Genomic DNA, 12,863 nt, shown 5'->3' on the forward strand with positions numbered 1-12,863 from the left:
CTAACTTAATTAACTTAAAATTATGTCTAGATAATTTACCTAATCAAAAAGATAGTATACTTACTTTTTGTTGTAAATTCTACCTTATCTAGCATTACCAGTTACTAGTCATAAGACTCATAAGATGAAGATAACGAAATTATAGTTAGAACAAGCGCAATTAATATAGTGATCACTGTAACGTTAGCTCGCTCATTTCAAATCACGTGCAACAAGTTGAGGAATCCTAACACAACGTCTATTGTTTGTATTGTTCAAGATAATACAATAACAAAGAGATAAGTTTGTGGACGAGCAACAATATCCCCCGAGTACTCAGAACTACTTCACTCTTGGGTGTGTTTAGAAGCCATTTATTAAGAGCGATCCAAAGCTGCGTAAGAATTAAATAGGTACTTATTGTTTTTAGGATTTTTTTAAAATGTTCATATCTTGTTTTGTAAAAAAAACTTATTGCTCTAGTGACATTATCCAGGGAGGAAACAGGGGACTACTTTTGTATGGAAAAACAGCTCTTTGGATTCCTCTTAAAGTTAACTCTCTGTTAATTTTAGATTTAACCGGTTTAATCTTAAGTTTATCTTCACAACTATAATTTGACATAACAGGTTTATAAAAATTCAAAAATACCTTACACGTACTTACAGAAAATTTAGTTCTTAAGTACTTAGTCCTGCCTAATGAACTCCAACCCGATATCTACTCGTTCATTAGCAATCAACAAAAATAATAATTATGAAAAAAATAAGCAATGCTGGGTGACCAGACGATGAAACAGAAAAGCAAAAAAAATTGTAGAGAACGATGACTGGATGAGGGATGCTGTGGATAGAGTGAGGCGGGGGCTACTCCTGGAGGCCTATTTCCTACAGAGCCTACAACGCGGCAACGGCTACAACCACAGACCTGTATTTGAGTAGACAACGCAAGTGCATGTACTTCGCGTGTAAAAAGGGAGTGAAATTATCTTCCTTTAGCGCAGTGTCATTAGGGACGTTCCTAGACTAAATCGTTCAAGTGACGTGACTGACGTGACAGTAGGTATAAAAATAATGGCACGCTTGGTTTCTATACAAGGAATGAGACAAGCGTTGTCTATTCAAATACAGGTCTGTGGCACTGTGGCTACAACGGTGTTAGTTGTGTTAAAATGTTCTTAACTGTCTCAAGTGATAGGTAGATTAGGCCAACACATGATCAGAATGATCAACAGAGGTGTTCTCTATCTAATTACTTATGAAATGTAAAGCTACGTACGTAAACAATACCTGTGTAAGTAGATAACTAAGATGTTTAATTTGTTTTCAATTATGGAATGTGCAGTTGTGCAGATTAATTAATTGACAATGCTCTGTTATTGGTAGATATGTAGGCACTCAACTTTATATAGAAGGGTATTATGTAACTGTGCCTTCTATGTACAGTTTACTCAGTAGTGTAGTGTGGTTAATACGGTTAATTAAATATTCATGTATTTTTTTGAGAATGTGAATCATGTAACATGACATAAGCAAGATTTGTGTCGTAGGGCAACCTGTACAATAAGTAAAACTAATAATCTAAATTTTCTCTCTGAAATTTTATAAAAAATTTGGGTAGGTCATGTCTTAGTGATACACTTAACTAATAAAAATGTAAGTAAGTAAGTATTAAAAATAAAACAATGTTTAGGATACTAATAAATTTTATTAATTTATTGAAAATATGTATTGCTATAGTGGCTGTATAATAGGAATAACAATAAGTTCTTAACGTTATACAATAAATACGTGTAGAGTAAAGTTAACTACAATTTTAACAATAGACGGTACAAGGTTTGGTAAAATACTGAGATCAAAACGTTTAATTAAAAATATCTCTAACAAAGCTCTAATCTTCTATTTTCTTCTATAAAAAATACGATCTCGTCAATGCCTCATAGTAATGTTTCCTTCCAATAACAATATTTTCTTACGATTTTGATCGTTTAATCCGTAATTAATTAGTCAACTTCAAAGGGATAGAGATAATATATATCAGAAATAATATTAAATACAATAGTTAATCAAGACATTGTTTTATCAATCCCTTATTGTAGTATTCTCAAACGAAGATGATTTTTTTTCAGTTCTTTGCATTCATAATGCGGGGTTTTACATAGACCGTGCGGGGAAAAGTCAACACAACTTCGCGTAAAGATTACATAATATATTATTATATTATGCATATTTCACACAATGCAGTATACTTTATGACTATCGCATTTTGCTGACTTTACCTCTTTTCCTTGCTAATTATGTGAGATCAACATCATCGTCATTTACGGTAGGTAAGTATATCAACTCTGTGTAAGTAACAACACAACGATTAGGCATAGACAAACCAGCTTGAAGCAACTTTTTCCAGCTCTACCTAGAGTACCTAGGTTTTGTTCTAGATGCTAGATCTTAGATCATACCTAGTTGGCGCCGGATCATTGTGTCATCTCTCGTATACCTAGGTATATGGGTTCCTTGCTACATAATCATATGTTATAAAAGGATATATAATTAATTACATTGGTATATGTATTATCATTTCTAATTCAAACTTAATTTAACAAGTGCTAGTGTTTATTTAGTGTTGTGTATAACTGTGGCAGTTTTCCATTTCGGTAACTATTAAATCCCTGTAAGAAAGACTTCAATGGTGCAAAATTAAAATAAGTACTTAGTTACCTAATTGTCCTAAGGTGTATTTTTTTGTATCGCATCTTATCTTCTAGGTGTTTTTCAAAACTACTACTGACCGTCATGCGATTGGTGGATTAAGTATAACCTTTATTTTAAAACTACACTCACGAGCAATGAAAAAGTTCCTTTTACAAAATATCGACACCAAATGACCCCAATTCTTTTAAACATTGATGAAACTATTTACGTTTTTTGTTGGTAACTAATATTCTAATGCGCTGTTAAATGTACATTTAACAAACATATTTCAGACGGCATCACTAACCTAGTCTTATCCGTTAAGGAGTAATTTGGTGCTATTGTCACTGGAACTGTTTCATTGCACGTGAGTGTAATATTTAGACTGCTCTGGCCCTGTAGCACGGGGCGCTGTTAAGACGTGACAAAGGTTACCCGTCGCGCTCGCTCTTGAGGCTGCGTGATGTGTGTGAGCGCCATGCAAAACTTATGTCACGTCTTAAATGCTCCCCGTACTAGCCTTTCTGCTCGCGCCGCCCGCTGCCCTGGTTGTTGACAGCTAATGTCCAGTAGTGGCATACGGTAGCCGGTCTAAGCCAAGCTATCCACCTCGCTGTTCCGCCGCCGCCCCTGCCCCTGGCCGCAGATGGTGAAGTTCCTGGTCATCGGGATGAGCGCTATCAGGGCTCCGGCGAGCACGATGCAGCCCCCGGACAGGTAGAACGACAGCTCCCACGAGAACGTCACGTCGTAGATGTAGCCTGCAGATGGAGGAGGGGTTACTGTATAATGACGAAAAACTAGAGAGCTGCCGTGCCATCGGCATGATGGCCCACGGTCTATAATCGCGGCAAGATATTAGGAAGGTAAAATCCAGATAAAGACACTGTTTTCTTCACGCCTTCAATATCCAGCCGGTACGGGCCTCATTTCATTGCAGCTTATAATAGCTCTCTGGGTATCCAGATCATAATGCTACCTCATTTCACATGCGATCCTTCAGTACAGTGATAAGTAAATACACCAATGCAAAACCACCAACCTGACAGCGGCGGCCCAATCAAATGGCCGATACCCTGCGCGAGCAACACCAGTCCGTACGCCGACGTGAACTGATCCAACGACACCAGTTCCACCAGCAGACTCGGAGTGAACGTGAAGGCTCCAGCGAACAGCAGACCGAAGGTGCAGGATACGGCAGCTAGCAGCCAGAAGTTGGCGGCTGCTGGCGGCATGGCGGCCACGCAGGCGCCGCACAGAGCCAGGCAGACGGAGTAGAGAGCGCCCACGCTGATCCACGGCCGGTCGCCTATCCAGCCGAGGCCCACCTGGAATATTGGGGTATTGTTTATTTGCAACATAGTTATAAACAACATGGATGTTTAAAATCTACTTATTATAGCATGGATGGCTTGCTGATTGTAAAGTCTGCTAGTCTACCTGGTTACTTAATATTATGTTGCTGTATCGATTTCGATGGAGATATGAGGATATTAAATAAGTAGTTGAGTACGTCTATAATAATGTCACGTATGATAATTAAACTCAGCCTTCTACGTCCTAACCAAATTTCCACCTGGGCATCGTACTCGGACCTCCCGGTCCCTCCCATCTCTGCATGTTAAAGCAGAGCTTCTGCTATCCTTGAATTTACATTGTATAGGTAATATGATTTTTAGCTACATCTTCACAGTTTTTAATCATGGATTGGAATGTGAGCCTGAAATCTATCAAGGACATCATTCGCGAAAATACTCCTCAAAACTTTGTTTTGTTTCCAACACAAAATTCAGTCCAATGTTACAGGAAGTTACATAAAGCAGCAACTGTCCTTACGTCGATATAACAAGTCTGCGTAAATCATGTCTGGTTCAAAATTAGAAATCCATTCGAGTGGATTTTGGCACGAATGTGAAAACTTGTGCAGTGCAGACGGAATGTGGGGGACACTTGCGAAACTGGAGATTTAGGTATTTTGGGAGACCAAGATCATTCGGCCTCACGTGATGGCCATGTAGTCATCTCACTACCTTACTACAAATCTGTCATAGTTATAAATAATGATAGTGTTGAAATATTTTGTAGTTTCATCCTAATTAGGTAAGTAATAAATTAAAATAATAGTTAACATAGACGGACATAAAGCCATCTTCTAGAATCTTCTAGAATCTAGAAAAAGTGTTGTACAACTGATCTTGTTATGAAAAACATCGAACAAAAGTATTACTTATCAGATAATAGGGTAACTATTTAACATTTAACCAGCCAGCCCACATAAAATTACCGCAGTATTTTAATAGCTGAGATTAGGGCCTATTGTATCTGTCAGTATCAATCAATAAACTCATGAGTTAATTTTCTTTGTGTTTGACTATTTTAATAACAATAAAGAGTAAGTAATACCATTACATAAAATATGTGAATAAAATTTAGGTATAAATTTTAAAGTCCGTAGAGTCTATTTTAAGGGCACAAATAAAAACAGTTTCAAATATAAAATTAGTGCCCTTATCAACGCTAAAAATTATAAAGCTCACCATCCCAATAGTATTAGTGATCCCGATAAGACTCAGCATGACAGCGCCATCGTCCTCATTGAACCCCCGGTGGATCATGTGCTCGGCGAGGTAGAAGTAGGGCACGATGAACCACACGAACAGCACGATGGTGCCAGAGCAGAGCAGGAAGAAATGCCACTCGAAGAATAAGGACACGTCGAGGAGTTCACCAAGGCAACTGAGGCAGGACGTGTACCATTTCTGGAAAAGGATGGAGAGGAACTTAGTGTTAAGGAGTTATTAAGCTTGCAAATGATTCAAATTGAAGATTTTCTGCATCAGCTGGGAATTAGAGGTATGAAGCACTTCAATATCCTCAATAATGGAAGAGGTAATTATGATAATATATGATATTAACTTACCTCTTCTTTCTCATTAATTGTAATCATGGAGTTCTTGTAAATATTCGGACACGAAGAAGCTCTTAATCTGTATTTAGAAATATTTAACATTGCATTGCGATGCATTATAGAATTCTTTGGCATTCTCAAGTCTTTTAGGTAGTGGTAGTTTACGGAAAATTGTTTCTTCAACCATTCTCTTTTCTCTCCTTTGCTATCCTGCTTTTTCACTGGCCCCTTCATTTCCATTGTTTCGGCTGAGAGTAGTCCGTCTGTGACATCGTCTGTTTCTTTCTCGCAACTTTTCTCTCGTGCCATAGCCTTTAGTTTGACAGAGACAACAGGTTGTGCGTGAGTTTCCTCTGAGGTTTCCGTTGGGAGGGTGTGCTCAGACGTGCTTCGACAGTTGTTGAGAAGAGAAGGATAGTTGACCAAAATAATGTTGTAGAGTCGTTTGTTTGACACCAAACCCTCCAGCACTTCAATTGGCACCTGAAAATGAAAACAGTATGGTCACTGAATCATAATAGTATTAAGTAATAATATTGTGATAAAACATAATAAACAGATTCAAACATGGATCAAAAGACATGTCTTGTGTACCTTTTCACTTTGCTTCAAAAAAGTTGGTAAATGGACTAATGAATTCCCTTTGCTCTTCATGTTAGCGTTCATTAGCGTTGTGGACTCGAGATTTTCGGCGTTTTTTATGGAAGCAGCTAGTTGAGTCAAAATATAGTCGGGTGGTTGGCCACTCTTCATTAACTGGCGGAGTTCTTCCATGCCTGGGTAGATGGACTCCCCGTCCCCAGACCGATTTGATACAGAAACTGAACTGGAGTTCTTAGACCTGCTCAACTCAGCCTGCTTCTTTTGTTCTAAAGTCCACCATTCAGGATCTCTCATAACAGTGCCACAGACACAGAGATTCAGGAGGGTTCCAGAGAGCAACAATATAGCTCCCCTCCATCCAAATTCTTCAATAAAATACTGAGTCATTGGTGCGTATACGAAGGTTCCCACTCCTGTGCCACAAGCACCTAATCCAACGGCTAATGTGCGTTTTTTGTCGAACCAGTAAGCTATCGAGACCACTGCCGTAACGTACACCAGCCCGAGGCCCAACCCGGCAATCACACCAAAAGTTATCATCATCATCTCCAGCGATGTAGATATTGAGGCAAGAACAAACCCCAAGGTGGATATTATTCCTCCCAAAATCGTCATGCTTCTGCACCCGTACCTGTCCACCAGTGCACTCATTATAGGTCCAGATAATAATGGAACTGCTATGAACAGACTTCCGATCCAAGCCGTAGTGGACTTACTAGCCTGGAATTCATCTAAGAACTCAATGTAGAGCAGTCCGAACGAAAAGCTTATACCGTCAGCGATCATCGAAATAACAAATGATGACAATACAACGATCCAACCCCAACCTCCATCTGGGATATTAGGTTTCATAGGGTCATCCTCATCATTAGAACAGATACTGTCTACATCGCTAAGTCCAGCAAATTTCACCCCATCATGCACTTCTGAAGACGGGTTCTCTGTAATTGTAGCTTGAACTTTAGTTCCACTTTTATCTTTATTAGCGATCTCCGGGCCTTGTTCAATGACAGTAGCTACGACAGTTTCGGTGACCTCTTCCTCCAAATCAGGGGAAGCAGTAGAGTGGGAGTAGCTCCCGACGCTAGTCGTATCATCTTCCGGCGTTCCTTTCTCTATACCAGACGTGGAATCTGATATCAGCGACTCCCTTATCGTTTTGTCTCTAACAAGAACGCCTCTTTTTGGCGGTGTCCTAGTCTTCTTGAGGATAGCAGCCTCACCCTCATTGAAATCAAGCTCCATTATATAAGCTAAATTAGTACCGTGTGTGTTTAATACTGGCAGTAAGTGGTTGTGCGTGTTTAGTCGGTGGGCAGTCTTAACCGCGGGTCTCTGGCGGAGTATCGGCTGGCCTGTCTCGCCACGCTATTCAGTTTCAAGGCGTTGGGTTTGTTCTGTCTGGGGAGCATTAAGAACCTGCTCAGTTCGCCGCCGGAGTCCTCAGGGGTGGCGCCCATGCGGGGGCAGTGGGGCGAGGCGGCGCGGCCGGCGCGCCACGACCCTTGGCACTAATTATCGCAGTGGAAATCCTCTTCGAGGGAAAATCTGCCGCAGACGGCTGCGATGATCTGCAATTGATAAATAGGTCGGTTTACATCGCACTCTTATTTATTTTAAAGTCATAAATACCTAAGTACCTACATTGAGCAGTAGGGCAGTAGGTACGTTAAGTAAACCAGCGATATAGGTTACGCAAATATTATTATATTTTGTTTGCTAGGTACGATAGTCTAACTACTGGGAACACAAAGTCTATTAGTATCATTAATCATTATCGATTTGCCTTCGGCTAAGCATTGCGGTACAGATACAATGAGGTGGACCGTCTTCTCTTATGTACAGAGTCTGGAGCCAACAGGGTAGGTAAGCCTATGTAATGACATGTCATGTAGATGCTATAGATATTGCACTGGTTGATAATAATATGAGTGGGATGGGAGGAAATGTTGTAATGAAATGTAGGTACAATTGCACTGAACACGGGTAGTTATACCTACGTACACACACTTTTCAGGTAGATACGCCCTACTGTTCTTATCTCATTAGTTGGTAAGATAAGCTTCAGCTTTCTTTACATGTATGTACACCAACTATGTATTTAGTTATGTGCTAACACTAGGTACATCAAACTTACCTGTACTAAATATTAAGTAAGTATACGTTATAAATATTATATTGCTCAATTCAGTATTAAGTATGAACAATACCACTCGCGGTATAAGTCTAACCTAATAGTGTAATGTGACTAATATGACATACCTACAGCACCTACCCAGTCATGAATCTTACATAAATATGCTAATGGGGACTATTATTAGGAAGTTACTAACGTTTATGTTTTTTATAGGGCCTATCCTTAAACTTACTTAAGTGCCGGTTAACATGCAATGGGAAAATGGTAATGCAGGTGAAAAACTACAGCAGTTTGAAATCTAGTAAACTACGATAGAATGTGTATAACAAACCTGACGACCAGGGTAGCAAAGGATGCAAGAGAATCGATCAAACAAAGTTGTAATGTTGTCGAAAGAAGAAAACACGTCCACTCCAGCCAGTTTCCTTACAAAATATGTGGTAGAGCGCCTGGCTCGATCGATACAGGGAGGTTTGACATGACCAGCGTGGCTTGCTCCGCCCCGCCCCTTCGACTGCCATATCTACCCTTAACACAACAGGAACTAACCAGCTGAGTGCAGGATCATAATAAACTGGCTAGCATGGGGCTGACAGGATGACGTCAGGTCTCAAGTACCTACAAAGAATGAAGCTATGGCTGAGGAATTGCAATAACAATTTTATTAATGTCTTAGGTATAGGAAAATTCCTTTCAAAGTAAATTGCTTTTTTCCTTACATGGTGGTAATAAATTGGTTTGGGTGGGACTGCTGTTTGGTATGATTCTGCAATATCTAATGGGTGGTAGGTATGTGTACTCTACGTACTCAGTATTCACCCTTTATTGTCTCAAACAATAAACAGCCAATATAGTTACCAAAGTTTTGTCAGAACCACAATTTTTATGCATTTAGGTGTTCATATCTGCCGAAGAACGATAACCATTGGGGTAGACGAGTTCTCGAGCGGAGACGGTGGGACGCCCTCCTGCCCGCTGGACTGACGACCTAAGGCGTGTCGCCGGTAGTGGCTGGATGAGGACGCCGAGGACCGAGTGTTGTGGCCCTCCTTGGGACAGGCCTATATCCAGCAGTGGATAATTATTGGCTGATGATGGTGATGAAATAATGATGATAAGGTAGGAAAAAAATATATTTTTTAGACCTGATGTTCGGGATTCGGATTTTGATGGACGGAATAATACCTATATATTATTTTTATCGGTGGTTGACAGTCGACGCGATGGTACTTCAGTGTCCTTATCATCATCAAAGGCATATTCGTCTACCTAACCAGCAGGTAATCAAGATTCAATTTATGATAGGAAAAAAGTATCACGGCTATGACTTTGCTATTGCTTTATTCCAGGCGCGACTTGTGGATTATACAGCAATACTGTTCATGTTTAGTTATATTTTGTTACTGTTTATACAGTATACGCCACGTATACAATAGTTGATGCAGACTTCATAAACATGATGTTTGGTTTGGAGATTAAATAGTTTTAGGTAATTTAAAGCTCGGATAGGTAACTGGTACCTACTTATGAAACCAACTAGATGACATCGAATAAGAATCGCGAGTCAGTCAGAGCCTAAGGTCCGAGCCCATAATCGTCAAGGAACGCCCCGTTCTTTCGCACTTCACCCATCCTCACAATTTCATGCATAGAACAACGCGAACTCGGGTGTATTTTAAAGCTGAAACAATGCTTAGAACACGCCACACGACAGAACAACGAATATAACGAATATTATTATTCCAAGGAAAACAAGTTAGCATCTACATGAACTCAGCTTTAATAAAAGTTGCCACACAACAAAAAAAACTTTTACTTTTCATGTTTCTACTTTATAAATTTCTTGATATAGGCTATTTTTATAAATTATTTATACTTACTATTCAAAAGATTACTACTTCTTATTAAATATATGAGGAAAAAATACAGGTATAAATCAAACCCTGTTAATTTACATAAAAATCGCGAGTCAGTCAGAGCCTAAGGTCCGAGCCCATAATCGTCAAGGAACGCCCCGTTCTTTCGCACTTCACCCATCCTCACAATTTCATGCATAGAACAACGCGAACTCGGGTGTATTTTAAAGCTGAAACAATGCTTAGAACACGCCACACGACGGAACAACGAATATAACGAATATTATTATTCCAAGGAAAACAAGTTAGCATCTACATGAACTCAGCAGCTTTAATAAAAGTTGCCACACAACAAAAAACACTTTTACTTTTCATGTTTCTACTTTATAAATTTCTTGATATAGGCTATTTTTATAAATTATTTATACTTACTATTCAAAAGATTACTACTTCTTAGTAAACATATGAGGAAAAAATACAGGTATAAATCAAACCCTAGTAATTTACATAAAAATATTAACTTCTGTCAAATATGGCTAAGCATCTAGTAGAAATTTTACTCTGAACGAGGGCAACACTGACACATTCTTTTTCTCCCTAAGTTGTCGGAGACACGTGCGTGATTTACGCCGAAAACACTAAAATAAGTAAAAATGAGTGAAGGAACGGCGACAATTCGCACCCGGAAATTCATGACCAACAGGTAAAAGTGCCACACTATTATTTCCATGCCCGAACACTCATATTTTCGCCATCAAACCTTGTTGCCCATGATGACAGGTTATGTCTGACAACGTTTTTGGTTTCCAGGTTGTTGGCCAGGAAGCAGATGGTGTGCGATGTCATCCACCCCGGCAAGCCTACCGTCAGCAAGACTGAGATCAGGGAAAAGCTGGCTAAGATGTACAAGGTGACGCCCGACGTCGTCTTCGTCTTTGGTTTCAAGACAAACTTCGGTGGTGGCAAATCGACCGGATTCGCTCTTATCTACGACACACTGGACTTCGCCAAGAAGTTCGAGCCCAAGCACAGGCTGGCGCGCCACGGCCTGTACGAGAAGAAGCGGCCGACGCGCAAGCAGCGCAAGGAACGCAAGAACAGGATGAAGAAGGTGCGAGGAACCAAGAAGTCCAAGGTCGGAGCGGCCGCCAAGAAGTGATGTGACGGTTAGGTGTAAGTAAATAAAAACCCAAAAAAATACTTTTGTTGTTTTCTTCCAGTTTTCCAATGTCTCTTGTTATGTTCTCTAGTATTTTTAATTTATTTCTGCTTTGTATATAGTGCCTATCAGTATTATTCTCTCTATGTTACTTCAATTAATAGTTCTTGCTGTTGATATTGTTATATTGTCCAGTTTCTGAAAATGTGAGATGATCTTGCCGCTGATCTTTCAAAAAGTTAATTTAAATTGATCCTTTCATCTTGATAGCAGAACCTTTATTTCTAAACCGATGTATATTCTGTCAACCACAGAACAATACCATTCTGGTGCCATTTATATTTGTAAACAACACAAGACAAAATAAAGGTAGCCTTGTAGACTAATGGGGGCCATGAAGGGTTTACCGGAGAGGTTGACTGAAGTGTATCCTGATAAATCTGTGGTGGATTGTAAACTGTATAACCTCCTTAAGGTTAGCTAGGAATTAACAGCAAGAAAAGCTTGTAAGTATGCTACACTACATGATGTATGATGTACATGAGTTCACCTGTTGGGAGGCTTGCATGCGGCTACGAGTTAAGAAGACTCAATTAACTACTATCAAAAAGGACCCTCTTTGAGAGATATATCTTATGTATACATCACACAGTGAGTATAGAAACAGCGCACCCTGAGCAGTCATCAACTGACTGCCCAAGTGTTCCACCTGGGCGACAATGACAACTAGGTGACACTAGGCCGATTCCGGCTTTCATGACCAACATGAAAAGAAGATAAATGAACAAGTTGAACCGGCTGATGAAGTAAGGTTGCCATATCCTTGGTTGCATAATTAATATTGCATTGAAGATGAAGGCCAAGTTGTGTATCTTGTAGGATAGGATAGACAGGACAGCTACGGCATTCTCTAAGAATTTATTAGTAGGATCATCACATTCATCATTATCTGAACCATGTCAAAATTTATAGTATAAAAATGATTGGCAAATGATGGCATTCCCATTCCATGGGGAAAGACGCCTGATACAAAAACTACCCTTATTCAAATGTAATAAGGGTTCTGTCAGATGTCTTTCCCCATGGAATGGGACATAGGTACTTTCATTTTATTACAGAACTATCCAGCAGTACTAGTTGCCCAAGCCTAGGTATTATTTGATTCAGTTTCATTTTGTGACTGATTCTATTCTATTGCATTATTTTTGTAAGGGTCATTGTAGGTAGATACCTGCACTTCGTTCAATCTAATGAAACCTTAGGGCATAATATTTTCGTATGGTCTACATTTCCTTCTTAAGCTTACCATGAACGCAGTCGCCATGGCCGAATACGGCTAGGAGGATATATATACATACCATTTCTCATTATCCATGGTGGGTTAACACTGTCATTGTCATCTATGTGTGATAAATAGTAAAGTAGGTAGGTAAGGTCAGGGTCTATTGTGTCAGGGATCCCGGGTTCGATCCCGACCAAAGCACGGGAAAAGATGGGACTGTCAATAGAGATAAGGCACAGACTTTTATGA

General features: G+C 39.7%; 2 protein-coding genes across 2 annotated transcripts; one reads left to right on the plus strand and one right to left on the minus strand.

Annotated features, from left to right (window-relative positions):
• Window positions 1–1,668: 1,668 nt before the first annotated feature.
• Window positions 1,669–8,800, minus strand: LOC105386350. Its single transcript, XM_048626945.1, has 6 exons — window positions 8,649–8,800; window positions 6,172–7,751; window positions 5,590–6,060; window positions 5,207–5,428; window positions 3,712–3,997; window positions 1,669–3,430 (listed from the first exon to the last, which is right to left on the minus strand). Exons 2-6 carry the CDS (start codon window positions 7,423–7,425, stop codon window positions 3,261–3,263), a joined length of 2,403 nt encoding a protein of 800 aa, XP_048482902.1. The 5' UTR covers window positions 7,426–7,751; window positions 8,649–8,800; the 3' UTR covers window positions 1,669–3,260.
• A 1,985-nt stretch (window positions 8,801–10,785) lies between these two features.
• On the plus strand, window positions 10,786–11,371 carry LOC105386351 (40S ribosomal protein S24). Its single transcript, NM_001309110.1, is given in 4 exon segments — window positions 10,786–10,876; window positions 10,984–11,270; window positions 11,273–11,284; window positions 11,286–11,371. Coding segments are annotated over 4 exon segments (396 nt in total). The 5' UTR covers window positions 10,786–10,826; the 3' UTR covers window positions 11,333–11,371.
• Window positions 11,372–12,863: the final 1,492 nt, after the last annotated feature.

This window comes from Plutella xylostella, chromosome 17 (genome assembly GCF_932276165.1).
Source record: "Plutella xylostella chromosome 17, ilPluXylo3.1, whole genome shotgun sequence".
Lineage (NCBI taxonomy): Eukaryota > Metazoa > Arthropoda > Insecta > Lepidoptera > Plutellidae > Plutella > Plutella xylostella.